The sequence below is a fragment of the Mesoplodon densirostris genome, chromosome 19 (assembly GCF_025265405.1).
Source record: "Mesoplodon densirostris isolate mMesDen1 chromosome 19, mMesDen1 primary haplotype, whole genome shotgun sequence".
In the NCBI taxonomy this organism is placed as follows: domain Eukaryota; kingdom Metazoa; phylum Chordata; class Mammalia; order Artiodactyla; family Ziphiidae; genus Mesoplodon; species Mesoplodon densirostris.
In genome coordinates this window covers 4956130-4976820 of record NC_082679.1, presented here as the reverse complement: position 1 = coordinate 4976820, position 20691 = coordinate 4956130, and the positions used below count along the sequence as shown (strand labels likewise).

At 42.1% G+C, this 20691-nt stretch overlaps 2 protein-coding genes across 2 annotated transcripts; both read left to right on the top strand.

The window, feature by feature from the left end:
• The first annotated feature begins 395 nt into the window (after positions 1–395).
• Positions 396–18251, top strand: LOC132480780 (zinc finger protein 836-like). Its single transcript, XM_060085209.1, has 4 exons — positions 396–479; positions 9465–9552; positions 11625–11751; positions 15598–18251. Exons 2-4 carry the CDS (start codon positions 9538–9540, stop codon positions 17958–17960), a joined length of 2505 nt encoding a protein of 834 aa, XP_059941192.1. The 5' UTR covers positions 396–479; positions 9465–9537; the 3' UTR covers positions 17961–18251.
• LOC132480695 (putative zinc finger protein 818) lies at positions 18017–18842 on the top strand. Its single transcript, XM_060085076.1, is given in 3 exon segments — positions 18017–18093; positions 18224–18422; positions 18513–18842. Coding segments are annotated over 3 exon segments (606 nt in total).
• The last annotated feature ends 1849 nt before the right edge of the window (positions 18843–20691 follow it).

Here is a 20691-nt window from a genome sequence, read left to right as displayed (position 1 = left end):
AAATGTTCCCAGATCCAACCACTGCCCTACAGCTACCACTTGGAGACCCACATTCCCAACCTCTGAATTGCTTGAGCCTCTGGAACGCGGCATGCGAGCAAACTGCTGGGAAAAACAGCTTTTTATTGAAGCCGTTTCAACCTGTTAGGAGGAAACGTTAGTTTTACGACATCAGTGGCCAACACATCTGTAAAGCTTTTACCATAAAACTTCTAGATAGTAACCTAAAATCGGCACTTTCAAAGTGCCGGAAAGTAACATACCTCAGCCCCTTACTACGCCCCTGGCGATCTCCGCGATGATGTGAGCACCCTTGCCCCGCCCCTCGCGGTCGCGCTCCACTCAGTTCAAGTCCCTGGAAGCCCTGCCTCTAACTCTGCGCGTGCGCAGTTTCTTATGGAACCGGAAGCAGAGAGCTCGGCGTGGAGCTTGGCGTGGAGCTTGGCGTGGAGCTTGGCGTGGAGCTCGCGCTCCCGGAGGTAAGTTTCTCCTTTCTAGTGTAAATTTGTGCTGCGTGGTCCACCATATCCCACCCTCAGCGTCTTGGGAGTCACTACGGACTTAAAATGCCGGCCCCCGGCCTTCCGCCCCCAGTAAATCCAGACGTCGCCGTCACAGGTCTGGTGTTTTCCTTTGCGTTTGAAATCGCTCTGAGGTGGGTCCCGGAGCCCTTGACAAAAGCCTTAGGTCCAGGTAGACACCGCCTTTCGCTTCTTTTTCCTTCATAAAGCCCTTTACTGCCTCTGCCCTCCCCCTGTAAAGCCCTCTTCCGTGAGGTGGATTCGCGGCTGCGCAGCCTCCCCCCCTCGGCCCCTGGAGGGCGGCGCTGGTCGCCCCGCTCCCGGAGAGCTCGCGTCCTCTCCCAGGTCCTGGGATTCTGCAGAGCCCGCCCCTCTCCGGAACCCCCTCCCTCCCTCGCAGCCTCTTTGTCCTCGTGTCTCCTCAAGCCGGTCCTTCTGCTCCGCAGGCCTCCCCTTCGTAGTCAGCCCTTCCCCTCGCCCCGCGTAGGGGGAGGTGACCTGGCCAGCCGTGTGACACCCAATGTTCTTCGGTCTCCCCAGTGGAAAATACGTTTTTCGGGTAGGCGGGTATCTTATTTAGTCGCCATCCCTGTAAATACGTGGGAGAGGGGGACCAGGAGAAGCTGAGACAGAGAGCGACTGAGAGAAGAATAGAAAAACCGAGGTGAGAAAAGAATGAGGGAGAACCAATAGAGACGTAGAGGCTTGGCTTAGGGACTTGTAAAGAGACAATAAAATGGAAGAGACTAAGCCTTGCAAGTAACAGGTGGATAAAGTAAAGAAGTGAATTATACAGAATCTAATTATACATTAGATTTCCTCTCATCCACAGATTAGAGGAAAACATAGATAGAGGGGCCCTGATTCAGCGGTAGGAAGGGAGGCAACAGCGATGAGGCCCTTCACACAGAGAGCGGGGGGAGAGCGTAGATGAGGTGGAACCATGGCCTTCAGAGCATCAAGGTGCTGGGAGAGAGAACAGCAGAGGAAGAAAGAAGAACACCAAGGAACCATAGCCACCTGGGGTGCCAGAGAGTGAGGAGGGAGGGAGTGTATCACGGACAGAAGGGGTGTAACCCGGAGGGCAGAGAGGGAGCAGAGGTGGGGGAGGAAAGAGCATCAAGAGGGGGAACAGGTTGCAGAGCGGGGCAGGCCAGGTGTGCGGGAGGAAATGGAGAGGAGGGCAGGCACAGCGGGAGAGCGGAGGGGAGCAGAGAGACGGAGACGGAGAAAACTAGGGAGACAGATAAACGGAGTGAAATGGAAGCACCTAGTAGTGCAGGTAGAGCGGGAACTGGATGCAGGTGGGTGGTGGTGAGTTGTTTGGATGTGGATGATTAAGCTGTGATGTATGATCTGTGGTTTCAGAAGGTAGTAAATTTAAAATTTGTTTTCTTAAATTATACAGATGAGCGTGAGAATTGGAAAACTTTCTTATAAGGTTTGTGCATTTTGCAGTTATTTGTATCAGAAGATAACTTCCATCTCCAGTCCCTATTCAGCCAGGGGGCAGTGACTTGACTCAAGACAGCTGTGGGTCACCCCCTTTCCTTTTCCTGGCATGAGATAGAGCACAGGGGAGAGAAGTGGGGCAAGAAATGACTGACTTTGTTACTGCGTGGTGCCTCTTTGAAGGAACATTAAAAGTGAGTTTTTTTCTAATGGATTCACTTTTTTCTCTTTCTTTTTTTTTTCATTTTTTTTACATTTAATTCTTTTTGTAACTTGGAATAAATCTTGGTGCATTAAATTTCTACTTCTCTAATTATAAACTTCTGAAATAAGCTTTGGTGATCTTCTATAATCAACTCGTGATTCTTTTCTAAATATGATATATTCTCAGTTTTTATAACTTTCACACCAGAATTTTAAAAAAATTCACAAAATACTTCTTTTTAAAATGTGTTTAAGGTTTGTTTGAGGCCTGCCTCCTGTCTCCTCTTTATCTTGTGTATTGGGAAAGTTCTTTGGTAACTAGTAAATAATTTTAGACTGTTATGATGAGTTAAGATGATACTAAGATGTCAGTCATCTTTTATATTAACAGTCAAAACCTAGTTTAACCAGTTAGTATAATATTCAGTTTTTTTCCATTGTATTTGATCTCTTAGGATAGTGAGCTATGAAGTGATAGGAAGATGCTTCCCTCAGGTCCCACTTGACTGTTCTCTACAAATATTGAAGGATTGGGTGTAGTGACTTGGAACCTTCTTCCATCAGAGCCCCTCTATTCATGATGAAGTTTGCTCAGAGCTGATTTCTAACCTGACTCTTTCCAATGTTTTCTTCACCGGTGGTATATTTTTGCAAATCTGCATGTTTAAAAGATTTTACTGCAGTCTTCTGGAAAAGAATTAAATGCTTGGTACCAGACCAGACCTTGAAACAGAAGGTTCCTTTGCTGAGGCAAATGAAAGATGGTCTGGTGTTTTAGGTTGGAAGGATGATAAGGACAAACTCTGCCCACTGGCCCTTCTGGATCCCACTTAAGAATTCAGTTCCACCTAATTCTGTTCACTCAACCTGGACTTTCTCATACGTGTCTCCCCTCTGGGCCTCAGGGAGCTCACTTGTAACATGGAGATGAGAGACTAGACCAGAAACTCTCAGCTTGGGTAACTTTGAGCCCTGAAATGATTGGCCAAATCGTGTATGTGTCTGTGTGTGGCAGTTCTTTTTAGAGGGGAGTGTCCAGTTCTATTTAGAATTTTGAATGGGTCCCTGTCTTCCCAGAATGAAAAACAAAAGCAAAATGCTAGAATGGAGACAAGAACGTAGGGTCAGAGTGGAAGTGACCATGGTCAGATGTATTTTTCTGCGTTAAGTGTAAATTTGAAGAGAGTTTATATCAATTCTGCCCCTCAGACCTCCACTGGCTCTTATTTGTCCTCAGGACAAAATCCGAACTCCTCACTGTGGCTTCACATCCCTGTGTCATCCTCAGGGCCCCGCGAGTGTCTCCTGCCTCATCGTGGGATCTGGCCCTTTTCCCATGGTTCACTTTACCCCAGTCACATTCACCTTTTGGTGTTCCCAAACACCAAAACCGTTTCTCTCTCAAATCTTAGTTCCCGTTCTTACCTTCTGCCTTTAAATCCCAGTGGCTCAGGTCCTTTGTGCTCCTTCAGGATTAGGCTCAGAGAGGTCTCTCCATCCCTTCCTGACAATCTCTGTCACGTTGACCATTTATTGCCTCTGTATCAATCAGCGTCATCAGAAATGCCATTTTCTTTTCTTTTTTTTCTTGAATTTTATTTTATTTATGTATTTCTTACACAGCAGGTTCTTATTAGTTATTATTTTATATATATTAGTGTATATATTGTCAATCCCCGTCTCCCAATTCATCCCACCCCTCCTCCCTCCCAAGAAATGCCATTTTCTATTGCTTTGGAGTCTTTCTTGTTTTTTCTCCATTGAAGGAGTACAGTGTTTCTCTTCCTTCCGGGATGGCTGCAGCATCTCACTCTGGGGATGTGTTTAGATGCTAAGACTGTGGGTTGGGCTAAATAATCCTCAGGGAAGACCAGGTGAACAGTGTAGGTGATAAGGATGGTTCCCATGTTTGTTTTGAATATTTCAACTGTAATTGATCCTTACCCCATGTGGCTACTTAATAACTCAAAATAAGAACCAAAAGATGTAGGGAGTCCTAAAAAGCCATACAGAATTGGTGTCCTCATGCCGTGTCCTGAGGTGTCTCCATGTTTAGTGTGCTGTGTGACTGCTCCGCTGTAGCCCCCAGTGTTCCAGGCTGTGCACATCCAGGCACCAGTCGCCACCATGGACAGGAGCATTGCCTTCCAGCAGTTCATCTGCTCAGAATCATGGATAATGATTTCACTCTGCTAAGGCGGGGGGCAGAAGTCTGGAGCCTAATGGGGCATGAAGGAGCCCCCCCCCTCAGACAGCTAGGGGATTTTTTAATTGCCTGTGAGTGTGGAGGACAGGAGACAAGAATCCTGGGGGCCAATTTTTGACCTTCATACTGAAGGTCAAGTGAATGCCCAGTGTTCTTCGGGAGGTAGCTGGTGACTGTTCCTGTTGGGACTCCTTTGCTGAGCAGGCCTTTATGCCTTTTAGCCCTGTTTTCCCATGAGCGCATGGAGAAGAGGTAGAAAAATGGGGAATTAGAGGGGAGCCTATAGTGGTCTGCAGGAGGGATATGGCATCAAGTGGGAGCTTCAAGATGAGCCCAATGAATGGTGTTTGCATTTGTCCCTTGTGGGGTCAAGGGGTGTGTGGAACTGCTGGCAAAGGGTGTTTCAGTTCTGGCTGGAGCACCTGGAATTGGGTTTATGGGTAGTTGTGGGCGCATTGCATGGTTTGAGGTGCCATAGTGTCTTAGCTCGGGTTCCCTGGGACCTCGCTGCTGACACTGAGGTTTACATGCATTGGTTTAATTAGGTATTTTTTTTTTTTTTTTTTTTTTTTTTTGCGGTATGCGGGCCTCTCACTGCCGTGGCCTCCCCCGTCGCGGAGCACAGGCTCCGGACGCGCAGGCTCCGGACGCGCAGGCTCAGCGGCCATGGCTCACGGGCCCAGCCGCTCCGCGGCATATGGGATCCTCCCAGACCGGGGCACGAACCCGTATCCCCTGCATCGGCAGGCGGACTCTCAACCACTTGCGCCACCAGGGAGGCCCTAATTAGGTATTTCTTGATCCTACCTGAGGAGGAATGAAGACAGTGGATGTAGGCAAAGAGAAACATTTTCCTCCATTGTGGTTAAAAGTGTGGCCTGAGCTGAGTGCACAGGAATCTTTGGGTGCAGGAAGATGGGTGCCTTGTCCTTAGGTGATGACTCAAGAGCGTGTCCCACAGCATCTATTCCACAGGTGACTTGGGTGTTATGGAGGTTAAGAAACATGCAATTTTTAGAGTAGTAACATAGGGCAAATTGCAGAGATTATTTGCCCACTGTCACAGGAGGGATTCAGGATACTTCAGTGTTATTTAGTATTTGGGATTGCAAATGAAGAAAGTTTCACATCCACTCTGAAAGATACAAAAGAGACTTTGGAATGTTTTCCTGGAAGATGTTGGGTTTGTTACCAAACCAAACTTGGGTCCCCTTGCTTGAGTGCAGTGAAGCCAATCTGTTGACACCAGGTTGTGGTGAAGGAAAGTGCAGCGTTTATTGTAGGTGCCAAGCAAGGAGTCCAGGTAGCTTGTGCTTAAAAGGCCTGAACTCCCTGAAAGCTTTCAGGGAAACTTTTTTTTTTTTTAAACCCTGAGGAGGGGCTGTGCCCTTTTAAAATTAATTAATTAATTAATTAATTAATTAATTAATTAATTTTATTTATTTTATTTTTTGCTGTGTTGGGTCTTTGTTGCTGTGCGTGGGCTTTTCTCTGGTTGCGGCAAGTGGGGGCTACTCTTCATTGTGGCCTGTGGGCTTCTCATTGCAGTGGCTTCTCATTGCAGAGCACAGGCTCTAGGTGCACAGGCTTCAGTAGTTGTGGCTTGCGGGCTCAGTAGTTGTGGCTCACAGGCTCTAGAGCAAGGCTCAGTCAGTAGTTGTGGTGCACGGGCTTAGTTGCTCTGCAGCATGTGGGATCTTCCCAGACCAGGGCTCAAACCCATGTCCCCTGTATTGGCAGGCGGATTTATTTATGTATGTATGTATGTATGTATGTATTTATTTTTTTTTTATTTTTTAATTTTTTTTCCTTTTTGCGGCATGCGGGCCTCTCACTGTTGTGGCCTCCCCCGTCGCGGAGCACAGGCTCCGGACGCGCAGGCTCCGGACGCGCAGGCTCAGCGGCCATGGCTCACGGGCCCAGCCGCTCCGCGGCATATGGGATCCTCCCAGACCGGGGCACGAACCCGTATCCCCTGCATCGGCAGGCGGACTCTCAACCACTTGCGCCACCAGGGAGGCCCTGTATGTATTTATTTATTTATTCATTCATTCATCTATCTATCTATCTATTTATCTATTTATCTATTTATCTATTTATTTATCTATCTTATCTATCTATCTATCTATCTATCTATCTATCTATGCTGGGTCTTTAGTTGCTGCATGTGGGATCTAGTTCCCTGACCAGGGATTGAACCTGGGTCCCCTGCATTGGGAGCGCAGAGTCTTAACCGCTGGACCACCAGGGAAGTCTGAGGCAGGAGGATTCTTAACCACTGCGCCACCAGGGAAGCCCCAAAGACTTTTAAAGACAGGATGAGGGAGGGGCATTGTGGGGTGTGTGATCAGCTCGTGGACATTCTTCTGATGGCTTGGTGCGGTAAGTGGGAGTCAACATCATCAGCCTTCTGCTTCTAACCAGTCTGGGGTCTGCGTCCTTATGGGCAGCATATAGTTAACTTTTTTCACCTGGTGGGGGTTTCAGTATCTGCAAAACAGCTCAAAGGACAGGCCTCAGAATGTTATCTATAGTCCTTGAGGAGAAACTAAAGGTCCTTGATGTTGTTTAATGGCTAAAGTATTCTTATTTTGTCTTGTTTGACTGTTTTCCTTTCTTTCTTCATTTTCTCACTTCTATGATTAAATTGTTTCTTTGACTAAAGTTTTCTACAGACAAAAGGCAGGCAGAGAGCATCGAGCGGGGGCTCTGTTCTGGGAAGTCCCCATAGGGTCCTTCTTGGTTACAGGTTCTCATTGGGGCATGTCCATCATTGGAAACATCTTACTTTTTTTTTCTTTTTTTTTTTTTTTTTTTGCGGTACGCGGGCCTCCCACCACGGAACACAGGCTCCGGACGCACAGGCCCAGCAGCCACGGCTCATGGGCCCAGACGCTCTATGGTATGTGGGATCCTCCCAGACCGGGGCACGAACCCGCGTCCCCTGCATCGGCAGGCAGACTCTCAACCACTGCACCACCAGGGAAGCCCCGAAACATCTTTTATTTATTTATTTATTTATTTATTTTCTTTTTGCGGTATGCGGGCCTCTCACTGTCGTGGCCTCTCCCGTTGCGGAGCACAGGCTCCGGACGCGCAGGCCCAGCGGCCACGGCTCACGGGCCCAGCCGCTCCGCGGCACATGGGATCTTCCCGGACCGGGGCACGAACCCGTATCCCCTGCATCGGCAGGCGGACTCTCAACCACTGCGCCACCAGGGAGGCCCAACATCTTTCTTTTATATATAGCTTTATGAGATCAGTGTTTGGTCTGTGGCCACTGTGAATAAAAATATGGTGTTTTGTGTCTGGTGGTTCCTTGGGTGTCTCATATGTATTTTGCCATCAGGCATGATTTATTAGAGTTTGGAATGTTTTCTGGTATTTTATAGCAGGATGAGTGAATATGGGTCATATGGAGACTGTGTTGGATTTATGAGATTTTGTAAGTTTACTTGAGCCCAGAAGGGAAATTATGAGTAGTAAGCTTCAAATGGCAGAACATTTTCATTAGAGAGATTCTGGTAGGTATGTGTCTATGGGCACAACTTGAGAAGGGTCATTAAGTTCTTTGATGTAGGAAAGATTGTTCCAAGAATCAGAGTACCAGCAACACCACCGTAATCTGCATTCCAGAGGCACATCCTTGGGAAAATGTAGCTGCTACTTCCTTGCTCCTGGGCCAGTATTGGTTCTTCTACTGTCCTCTCCCTACCTGTCTCAACAAAACATGCGTGTGCACACACACACACATGCACACACACATGGTATAGAGAACAGGGAGCCCTTATGCTTTGTTGGTGGGAATGTAATTGGTTCAGCTCTTAGTGAAAGCGATATGGAGTTTCCTCTATAAATTAAACAAAGAACAGGCACACAATCTGTGAAACCCACCTGTGACTAGATATCCAAAGGAAACAAAGTCATTCCAATGAAGGAAATATTTGCACTCCAGTGAGCATTATTGCATTATTCCCAACAGTCTAGGTGTAGAAAGAACCAAAATGTCTGTTGACAAATGAGTGTATATAGAAATTTATATCAGCCATAAATTATTATTATGACATTCTGGCATTACGATGATTTTTTCTGACATAATTTCGGTTGAATAAGACCCAGTTTATATGGAAACTAGAAATGTCAAACTCATAGAGCCATAGAGTATAAAGGTTGTTATGAGAACTTGGGTGGTTGGGCAGTTGGGGAGATGTTAGCCAAAGGTTACAAATAGTTCGGTTGTGAAATGAATAAGTACGGCATGGACATCTAATGTACAGTATGCTGACTGTAGTTCGTACTGTGTTACTATATGCTTGGAATTTGCTGAGAGAGTAAAACTTACATGTTCTCACCTCACAGACACACGTTGGTAATTGTGAGTTGATGGAAGGGTAAATTACTTTATTGTGATAATTGTTACACAGTGTATACATCTGTAAGATAATCACATTGTGTGCCTCCCATGTACAGCATTGTTATTTATCACCTATACCTCAGTAAAGCTGCAAAAGAAAACTAAAGTGCTCGGTGTGCTGGGCTTGCCTGCTCTGAGTGCTTCTCAACCCAGGCTTCACCGTAGATTGCTGAGGCGTTTTGTGTATACATGTTTTGTACCCTCTGACCAGAGATTTCCCTTCATATAGTTGGTATGAGGTCCAACCTCAATAGTATTTAAAGTGTCCGAGGTGATTCTAATCTGTATCCATCGCTGAGCATCGTGACTCTGGGTCCCCCCATTCCCGAGGGCTGAGATCTGGGCTGAGGGTGAGGGCTCTGCTCTGCGTGGGGATGGATCAGGGCTGGTCTGTGACCTGCAGGGGATCGTCGGGTCCAGCTGAGGTGCCCACTGCTGCTGGGTACATGAGGGCCTCACAGGAGGGGAGCCTGATCTGAAGGAAAGTGTGGGCAAACTGACTTGTTGGTCTCTGTGTGGGAGTTACTGTCCTGAGCCCCTCCTGGGACAGTGGGCAGCAGAGGACTGTCTGTTCCACATGCTGAGGGCTTCCCTGTGTGTGTGGTGGTGACTCAGGAAGCGGGTGTGTTGATTGTGAGCATTAAACAGCATCTTTTCCACTTCCAAGGTCGACTTGAAAGACTCATTGCCTGAGGAAGAAGCCCTGAAGAGGAGGGAGAGGAAAGAAGGAGGAGTCAGGAATGGCTCTTTCTCAGGTAAAGTCATATTTTCATTTGATTCTCAGTCTGTTCTTTCTGAAATGCCCTTCTTTGGACTCGCTAATCTCGTCTGACTCTGAAGTATCCTGGTTGACACTTGTACTTTCACTGTCATTAAGAGCCTTCCCTCAGTCCCTGTCAGCTCCACTTAGATTTCATTTCCCTATGACAGAGTGATCTGGATGATGAGAGCCCATGGTTTCCACTGGGCGTAGTCCTGGGCAGGATTGGAGACGTGGTGTCAGCTGTTGGGCAGCAGGAATTGTTTCGGGGTCCCATGTGGATGCAGTGTCCCCTCTCTATAAACCAGGATAAAGAAGCTGCATGTAGGAGGGTGAGAGGGAGACACAAGAGGGAGGAGAAATGGGGATATATGTATATGTTTAGCTGATACACTTTGTTATAAAGAAGAAACTAACACACCCTTGTAAAGCAATTATACTCTAATAAAGATGTTATAAGTAGAAGTCAGGTCTTAATATGCACAATACCTGGTAAAATCTGGATATCAGACTAATTAAGAGAAATTTGTTCTGGCTTTTTCTAAGGCAATTGAAACTAAATGTAGCTGACTTCAAAATCTTAATAATAGGGAATGGAAATGGTCAGTTCAGAGACAGACATCAGTGGTAGAATGTGTTTTAGTCCATCATCGAATTTAAACTATGAAATCAGCCTAAATCTCTGACAGTTGGAAATTCTTTAAATCATTTTCACACCTCCATTCCTCAGAAATTGTCTTTTCACTCTTTGGATTGTATCCTTTGACACACAGTTTCTACCTTTGATGCAGGCAGTGTTCCAGCTTCATTCTTTTGTTAGTAGATATCTAGTTTCTTAGCACCATTTGTTATTGAGACTCTGCTTTCCCTGTTGTACAGTCTTGGCATCCATGTCAATACATTTTTCATATATACCAAGGAGTATTTCTGGTATTCTAATCTGCTCCATTGTTTTATGTATCTGTGTTTCTGCAGATACATAAAATACATACATAAATACATACATACATAAATACAGATACATACATAAATAAAATCATCATGATTTTATTACTACGTAAAATATCTTTTTCAGTTGAAATGGTATCTTAAATATGTTCCATGGCCTTGAATTTTTTCTACACTCTCCTGTTAATGTATTTTGTTTTTTCTTTCAATTTTTAAATGTTTTTTGGCTGCACTGCTCGACTTGCAGGGTATTAGTTCCATTACCAGGGATTGAACTTGGGTGCTCAGTAATTAAAGTGAGGAGTCCTAACCGCTGGACTGCCAAGGAATTCCCTTAATGGTTTAAATAGTAATAATATTACTAACATTTTATGTACATTTTTGTGTGTGCCCACATCTGTAGTGACCTTTCAAGGTTTCTCCAGGAATTCTCTGTCAGTGTACTTTTACTGTTCTTTCTGTTACTAAATTTTCTGCTTCTTTAGCTTCAATTCCAGAGCCCAGCCACCTTAGTTCATGTGCTTGCTCTGTCATTTCTTAGCTTCTTAACCTCAGTTGAGTTTCTCAGACTGTCTCTGACAGTTTTCTCCTCTGTAAGATGGGAACAGATCTTACTCTAAAGAGTTGTTAGGTTGATAATAAGCTCACATCTATAAAGCCTTTAGAGTAGTTTTTTGCATATAGGAAGTATTCAACCACCATTAGTCATTGCTGTTGTCGTCATCATCATAATTTAAGATTTTGACTTTTTTTAAAGCCACTGTGGACTTAAGACATCACTCATTTTATAGCTCATCTAGATATTGAATATCACTCAGTATGTAAAACATAATATGTAATACTTCTGCATAGACAATCCATTATTGAATTTTATTTGTATGTATTTCATATATTTTCCCCCAAAATGAAAAATCCACATTAGCTGGAGGATATCATAATCTCATGAAAAAGCATAAGAAATTAAAATTAGAGACTGATAATTTTCTCCAAATACCTTTACATGGATTTGTCAGAAAACGTACTTAAACTGAATTCATCCTTACCCCTCTCTTCTTGTCATTTTGTGTGCAAATAAGAACTCTCCTCAGGGCCCCTTGGTGAAATGTATTTTCATTTCAGGAACAGTTGACATTCAAGGATATTGACATAGAATTCTCTCAGGAGGAGTGGGAATGCCTGGAACCAGTTCAGCGAGCCTTGTACAGGGACGTGATGTTGGAGACCTACAGGAACCTGCTCTTCCTGGGTGAGGATAACTTCCCTCTAGAAGTAGGGATCTTCCCTTGGTATCTTTACATTTCCTTTGTGTGCCTCATTTGAGCTGGTTTTCCTTGACTGATATGAAATCCCTGTTGACTCAGACGTGAAACGCTTCATGATATATACCTTTTCCTCCGATGATCTGCTCACTTCATGATCCATCAGGGGTTGTTCCAGAGCTCATGTAGTTATGGCAAGCTTTTGATATACCCACTTTCCTATTTTCTACCCATGGGCTTTTGATTATGGAGTTCTAGGAAAAGAACTATGTTTCTGCATGTTATACTGTTCCCTGTGTATTCAGAAGGAGGCAAGCAGTGGGTGAATTTTTGAAATATTTTTCTAGACCCATTGGTAATGTCCTCAATCCTCTGGTGAACAAGGAACTAAGTTTCTGGAAAATCCACAGCAAATCATGTTTCTTTGTTCTTAACTGGAGGAATTTCTGTTTCTCATCTGCATATTTTACCCACTTTGTAGCAAAAGAAAGAGCCCTAGGCTGTAGAGAGTGAGGTGAATGCCTTTGGGGATGTATCAAAGTTTGAATATAGGTCAGATCTCAGAAGGGCTGAGGGGAAGCCTCATTATTAATAGTGTTTGAGAAACTCTGAACACTCTTGTTGGAGAGTTCTATGAGAATACCAGTGTTTGTTTATTATTATGAACTCTCAGAGGAAGTTTTTCTGCTCCATAACTTATCACTCTTTCAACACGTAAAATGTATTCTTTCACCCTGCAGTGGTGCTGCAGCTCCTACAGAGACAAAAGCAAAGCCTTTATCATGATCTAGAACACTCCATATCTGGCTCCTGTGAACTGGTTGTTGCTTGACTTTGAGGAGCGTGAGGCGGGCTGTTTTTCGTTTCTCTTTTAAATAGTACCACATTTTATTAGTGTCATTTATTGATGTCTGTCTGTTGTGTTGGCAGCAGGGGGAAAAACAGTCAACTTTCTCATGCATTGAATATGATGGTAAAATTTCCTCAGTGTGCTCCTGCTGGCTAAGGGTGGCCTGTGGTGAAAGTTGAAAGCCAGTTCCCATTCCTGGAACATGCCCAGCATGGGCTAGGAGGCGCTTTGTGGAGGGAGGAATCCATCCCCTCCCTGGCACTCATATCTTGCCTAGGGATATTCAGCAGAAAAGGTTGCCAGTCTCAGGCTGGCAGCGGCCCTGAGCAGAGAAATGCCCACCAGGAGAATCGAGACCAGGCCATGAGTCTGGCAGGCTGGCAGTGAGTCCCTGCTGCCCAGTGATCCCAAAGCCTCCTGCTCAATTGAGTACCAGTTGTCCAAAGCGAGCTGTTTTATTGGGGTTTCTTGCCCCCTCATCTCTCCTTCAGGGCATGATTTTATTGGAAGCTCAGTTCTCAGTCCATATAGATAAGAGCTGATGCCTCCAGACTCAATACCTGAACATTTCCCAGTTCCATCCACATTTGATGTTTTTAGGATACGTAATCAGAAGATGGGAGACACTGGCTGTTCTCTTATTCCATCTGGCACCTCAGAACCTACATGGAGCTGTCTCAACCCCTGTCTGCTTATTTAGATCCCTCAGCCATTTCTTACGTTCTGCTTTTGCCACAAACTGCAGGATGTGTGTAACAGCCAGTTTGAATGGATCTTATGTAACTTTTACTTAGGAAAACTGTAAAGATAATGGACAGAGAGATCCTTTTTTTAATCCCCAGTCTTTCATGAGGTGAATATGTGAATATTCAGGGTTTTGCTTTGGCATCTGTGGGTAAAGCTCATGGTTCCATCTGAAGGTCCTATAGAATCTGACACACGTATCTTGCATTTTTTCCACTCTTGTACTGCTCTACCTAGTTGGGAAATGTATACTCTTCCTGATTTTGTACTCCTCTAAGTTTGTATGATTGTGCTTCTATAACTCTGTTTTTGAAATACATAGCCCTAGGCTCTGAAATTTTTCTAGTTTGTTTGCTGTGATAATCCACCCTTAGTTAATGGACAACTTCTGGTGGACTCTCTATGGAGTGGGTTTACTGGGTAACGGAAAATCAGAGAATACTTTTCCTCATATCTTGTAACATTTTCCTGCTACATACAGAATCACCACTTCAAGCTGTTTAGTGGAGAGTTCAGCATGTTCCAGGTTACCATCAGAGCCTGGCCGATTAGTCTTTCCACATTCTTTTTTCTGGTTTTGTGGAATGACACGAAGGCATGTCTCAAGGGCACTGTGACAGTGTTTCATATATGCTAATGACCATCCCCTTTCAGCCTCAGTTAAATGGTATAGGAATTTCTCCTAAGAAAAGTGTCCAAGTTCACATCCCCATATTTGTGACATTGTTGAGTAAATTGTTGTTGATGCCATATTTTTCATCACCTGTGTGTGCACCATTGTTCACTCTGCGTCTGCACCTAATTTTGAAGCATCTTAATGAGAGAGCTTATGAGGTGGAGTGACACCTCCAATGATGAGCCAGAAACCATTTCCAGGAGGGAGGCTTGAACAACATTTTTAGTTACACAGCTCACGTCTTCTTGCATCTCCCTTGAAGTTTTCTTTTTAAACTCTTGGAATTTGCTGTAATATTATGTGATTTATGCTGCTTGTCTGGGAAGTCATGCTTAAGTTATGTTGTTTTAGTCTGTAGGTCCAGGTTCAAATCCTGTTTCTCTCACTACTTTCTGTGTCAGTTGGGATTGTGTACATAAAACTGTGCGTCTGCTGTCCTAATTTGAAAAATTGTGCTAAGTTTCTTCAAGCCATTTAAAGGAAATTATTACTGTTAGATGCCTTTGAATAGTGCATGTTTTTAGTAAAGACTCAAAAGGTACTTTTGTATATCAAGATATATTAATAGTCTGTCATGTTTATTGACATCCCTTTGCATTTTATATTGTATGCTTATTTATTTGTTTATTTTTGCGATTTGTCTCAACAACGTTGTTTCTGACTGTAGTTAATAAATTTACCAGTTGCTCACTCTTTATTATGTATATTTTGGAGCCAATGAACTGGATGTTTAAGGGCGCTTCATAGGTTGGGAATTGCTCCATTAATTGGTTGTAAATATAAATGGAGAATATTTTATTCATAAATATTTAATTTTGATTTACGGATGATTGGCTTTTAGATGTTTTATGCTTTTTCATGGGTACGTAGTTTTATAGGAGGTACTGAGAAAAATATTTTGTTTTTTAAAAAAGTTGTTTTATCAAATTCTTCATTTTATCTATGCTATATTTGTTTCCCAATTCTATCTGCAACTCATTTAGATTATTCATTAATATGCTAGTTTTCTTTTATTTTGGCCATGCTGCACAGCTTGTGGGATCTTAGTTCTCTGACCAGGGATTGAACCTGGGCCCTCTGGAGTGAAAGTGCGGCATTCTAACCACAGGTCCGCCAGGGAATTCCCGCTAGTTTTCTATTACTGACTGTTAAAATATATTGTCTGCTATTTAACAATTATTTGTGACTATTAGGTATGCAGAATATATGCATAGTGTAATGTATTTTTCTTCTCAGTTCTGAGACAGCGGTTTGTTTACTGTTAATTGGTGTGTGCTTACACATCATGGTGGAAATACACACTTCCTGTGATAGCTAACAGAAGTTATTCCTATGTGAGTATTTTAGGCATAGGTTGTTTGAAAGTACAGTACCCTAAAATTAATTACTTTTTCTTTAGTAAAGAATCATTCCTTTTGTGTTCCTAAAAACTTTAAGATCTTTGTTGGAAAGTTAATAACTTTGGTATAAGTGTTAGTTTTGGTGTAATATCAGGTATATAACATGAAGCATTTATTTATGAATTAAAATGAATAGGCTACTTATGGTTCTTTTATCTTCTAGACATCTCTCCTATACACGTGATCAAGAAATTACAACTACAAGTAAACACTGGTAGAGGAGAAGTATTACAAACAGTGATGTTGGGAAGACATGAAAGGAATAAAATGAAATATTTTTACCTCAGGGAAGTCCAGGAAAATATATCTGACTTTGAGTCTCAGCAGAGAAGTGAGGTAAGAAATTACAAAGGAACTCCTATGTCCCATAATGAAAATCCTACTGATAAGAGAGATGGACTTGGTAGGAGTGTTGTAGGAATTAAGCCTATTGAAAATAGGCTTGCATCAAGCTTTTGGGATGAATTGCGTATATTTAAAAGTGAACAAAAAATTGATGAATTTAATCAAGCTGACAAGACTATCAACTGTAGTGCCTCATTTTCACCACTTCAGACAATTTCTCCTGTTGTCCAAACAAGCATTTCTGATACAAATGGGAATGATTTTATGCATCCTTCAGTACTGACACAAGACCAGAGGACACACAGGGAACAACCTTACAAATGTAATGAGTGTGGCAAAACCTTTCATCAGGTCTCAGACTATACTCGACATCAGATCATCCATACAGAAGAAAAATTACATAATTGTGATGTATGTGGCAAAGTTTTTAGTCGAAATTCAGACCTTGCAGTTCATCAGAGAAATCATACTGGAGAGAAATCTTACAAATATAACATGTGTGGCAAAACCCTTAAACATGGCTCACACATCACTGGACATCAGGTAATCCATACAGAAGAGAATTTATATAAATGTGACATGTGTGAAAGAGTCTTTCGTCAAAAATCATTCCTTGCAGTTCATCAGAGAATTCATACTGCAGAGAAACCTTACAAATGTAATGTGTGTGATAAAGTGTTTCATCACAACTCGAATCGTAGAAGACATCAGAGAATCCATACAGGAGCAAAACCATATAAATGTGATGTATGTGGCAGAGTCTTTAATCGAAGTTCAATCCTTTCACTTCATCAGAGAATTCATACTGGAGAGAAACCTTACAAATGTAACGAGTGTGGGAAGTTCTTTAGTCGAAAAGGAACCCTTGCAAGTCATTGGAGAATTCATACTGGAGAGAAACCTTACAAATGTAATGAGTGTGGTAAAACCTTTTATCACAGCTCAATCCTCAGTCGACATCAGATAATCCATAAAGGAGTGAAATTACATAAATGTGATGTATGTGGCAAAGTTTATAGTCGAAATTCAAATCTTGCAGTTCATCAGAGAACTCATACTGGAGAGAAGCCTTACAAATGTAACGAGTGTGGCCAGGTCTTTAGTCAAAAAGCAACGCTTGCATGTCATCAGGCAATTCATACTGGAGAGGACCCTTACAAATGTAATGTGTGTGGCAAAATCTTTCATCATAGCTCGAACCTCAGGAAACATCAGGTAATTCATAAAGGAGGAAAGTTATATAAATGTGATGTGTGTGATAGAGTCTTTAGTCAAAGTTCATACCTTACAAAACATCATAGAATTCATTCTGGAGAGAAACCTTACAAATGTAATGACTGTGGTAAGGTCTTTAGTGAAAAAGCAGTCCTTGCAGTTCATCAGAGAATTCATACTGGAGAGGAACCTTACAAATGTAGTGAGTGTGGCAAAGTCTTTAGTCAGAAAGCAGCCCTTGCAAGGCATCAGGTAATTCATACTGGAGAGAAATGTTACAAATGTAATGAGTGTGGCAAAATCTTTCAGCAGAGCTCAACCCTCACTCGACATCAGAACATCCATACAGGAGAGAAATTACATAAATGTGATATATGTGGCAAAGTTTATAGTCGAAATTCAGACCTTGCAATTCATCGGAGAAATCATACTGGAGAGAAACCTTACAAATGTAATGAGTGTGGCAAGGCCTTTAATTACAGATCGAAACTCAGTAGACATCAGTTAATCCACACAGAAGAAAAATTACATAAGTGTGATGTATGTGGCAGAGTCTTTAGTCAAAATTCATATCTTGCAAGACATCAGAGGATTCATACTGGAGAGAAACCTTACAAATGTAATGAGTGTGGCAAAACCTTTAACGATAAGTCAGCCCACAGTCGACATCAGATGATCCATACAGGAGCAAAACCATATAAATGTGATTTTGATTTTTGTGGCAAAGACTTTCGTCGTAATTCACACCTTGCAGCTCATAAGAGAACTCATACTCGAGAGAGACCTTATAAATGTAATGTCTGTGGCAAGGTCTTTACTCAAAATCCACACCTCAGGATTCATCAGAGGAGTCATACTGGAGAGAAACCTTACAAATGTAATGAGTGTGGCAAGGTATTTAGTCAAAATGCAACCCTTGCAAAGCATCAGAGAATACATACTGGAAAAAAAACCTTACAAATATAATTAGTGTGGTAAGGTCTTTAGTCAAAATTCACTACTTGCAACTCATTGTAGAATACATGCTGTAGAGAAACCTTTCAAAAATACTGAGTGCTGAAAAGCCTTTACTCAGATTTCAACCCTCACTACACATTAGGTAATAAATACAGAGGGGAAACCATATTAATGTAATATAGGTGGGAAGGACTTCCTTCAAAATTGACACTTTCAGTCCATGGGAGATTCCTAGTGGTAGAAATCATGCACATGTCTTCAGTGTGGCAAAGCCTTACGATTGGATAATCCATGCTAGACAGAAACCATAGAAATGTAATGAATGTCTCAAAGTCTTTAGTCAGAATTCATACCTTAATATCCACTAAAGAATTTATACTGGAGAGAAATCTTTCAAATATAATGTGTGGCATATCCTTCAGTTTACTTTCAATCCTACCTTACCATCAGGTAATCCATACTGGTGAGAGACTTTAAGTGAGGGTTTTGGCAGGTGTCCACATGTTACGCTTCATTGGAAAAATCACGCTGGAAAGAATCAGATAAACGTATTTAGTATGACCAGGCCTTTCGAGAAGAAATTCATTCACTAAAGAATTCATTCTGGAGACTACCTCACAAATGCCATGCATTGGAAAAACCTTTACTCAGGGCTCACATCTCACCAATCATCAGATAATCTATACTGGACAGGACATTACAGATGTAATGAATGTGTCAAAGCTTTTGCGTTGTGCCTTAAAAAGTGAGTATTGCAAGGTTTCAGATTATTGCTCATTCATCACTAGATATCAAAATACTTATCCTGGAGGGAAACCACACAAATGTAATGTGTGTGGCAAGAAATGTTGTAAAGATTTTCATTGGTGTAATGATATGGAAATATTTTGAGCCCTTCTGACAACAGACTGTGTCAGAGAATCTATACTAGAAACAGATGTCTTTAGTTCTTGGAGATTAATCTGAGATTGCATACAGCAGAATAATTACAAGTCATGTATGGTAAAACGTATGACATGATGTGTATGACAGGAAGAAGGACATTTGTGGAAATGGCCCATTATCTTCAGTGTATAAATATTTAATTATTTGTCTTTTTTTGAAAAGGCTGTGTTGCTCTTAATGCCTTTCAACCTGAAGTTTGAAGTCTGTTGATTTTATGCCTTAATTACAGGCCTTTCAGAATGGTCTCTGGGAAAGAATCAATAAGATGCGGGGGCTGACTTCATTAGCTATAGTTCATCCACATCCATGTTCCCTGGTAAAAGTGGGACCCTTTATTATCAAATTCAGTAGCGTGTGAATTAACATTAGTTGGGGGGTGGCAGTGAATAGTGTAAAACTGTGACATGACTAATCATGCTTACTATATTCAGGCCCTTCTGTAGATAGGCCATTACGGGTTACAGCACAGAATGGTCTACCAACTGGCCGTGAACAGAGCAGAAGGGACATTAAGGAACTGGACTTTTCGCAGGAGGAGAGTGACAGGTTCCTAGGGACTGATTATGTGGTAGAAACAGTACAAAGGAAAAGCTGATCACTTTTTGCAATGAATGGGAATAGCTGTTCTATATATATGTATGTTTAATGAAAAATTAGTCTTCTTGGAAATTGAAAGAGAGCAGTTAGCATGAGAGAAAAACAGTATGTGCATGTGTATGATTCACATTTGACTGTTGCCATTACATTTTGCTTTGGTTTAATTCTGAATCAATAAAAATAGGTGTTCTTTAATTAATAAAATCAATCATTTTTCATAACCCTGGATGCATCATGTTTCTTCCACCAGCACAGTTTTGTTCCACATCAGTGCTTTATAACAGAAGCACCATTAGGCTCTCAGGGTTGAAAGAATCTGTAACAATTTCTTTCCGTGGTGGAATCAAACAACATACGGTTTAGGAATTAGATATTCATAATTTGTACCTGACTTATTCTCTGCAAACTCTGCTCCAGAATATTTATGCGGCTATAGTGAAAATACCGTAGGAGTGCATTTAAGGCTCTGCCTTCTATTAAAGAACAAATATTGAACCAAGTAAATTTAAAGAACTAACTGGCTTTCTTGGATGATTTGTGAATCAGTGTGCATCCCATCTAGTATCAATAAATAAAGAGGGGCTCAAAGCAGCTGTACAAAATGGAAATCATTTGTAAATAGAAACCAGGCAGGATAAGAAAGATATTTCCAAAAGAAAAAAGTTTATTTGGCAAGGTTACCTTTTGCTGGGGGAGGGATTGCAAAGGCCTTATCCTGTAGATTACATCTGTAGTGTTGTTCAGGGAATTCCAGATTTAAGGTCACATTCCTGGGAGGGGTGAAACTGCAAGTAAGTCTTGGTTTGCTGTCCTGGGGGCAAGCGACTCCACATTGGGACTGTTTTGTTTTTTTTGAACATTCCCTAAAACCTGCTCCACATCCATGAGTATGCATTACATGAATGTAGTGCTTCATATTCTTTATTGTGTCCAAGGTAAACCTAAGGCATGCACCTTGATTTACATGACGGGAAAATACGAATATAGTACGCATATGCAAAATATTAGAAAACTTAAAAATCATAAATCTCTTTTATGCTTGAATCACTCAGTGAAATAATTTGAAAATACCGATGTTCATGAGTTTTCTCTTAAAAATGAACAATGTACAATGGGAATTTTTTTTGTTTGATAGATAAACTTGAAATTTCATACATTCACTCCCCAAATATTTTTTTGTTGTTGCTAATTGTAATTG

Excerpts from the sequence above, each read along its gene's own strand:
- LOC132480780 (XM_060085209.1), top strand. Across the intron at positions 11,752-15,597 it reads CAGGAACCTGCTCTTCCTGG|ACATCTCTCCTATACACGTG; the intron begins GTGAGGATAACT and ends TTTATCTTCTAG.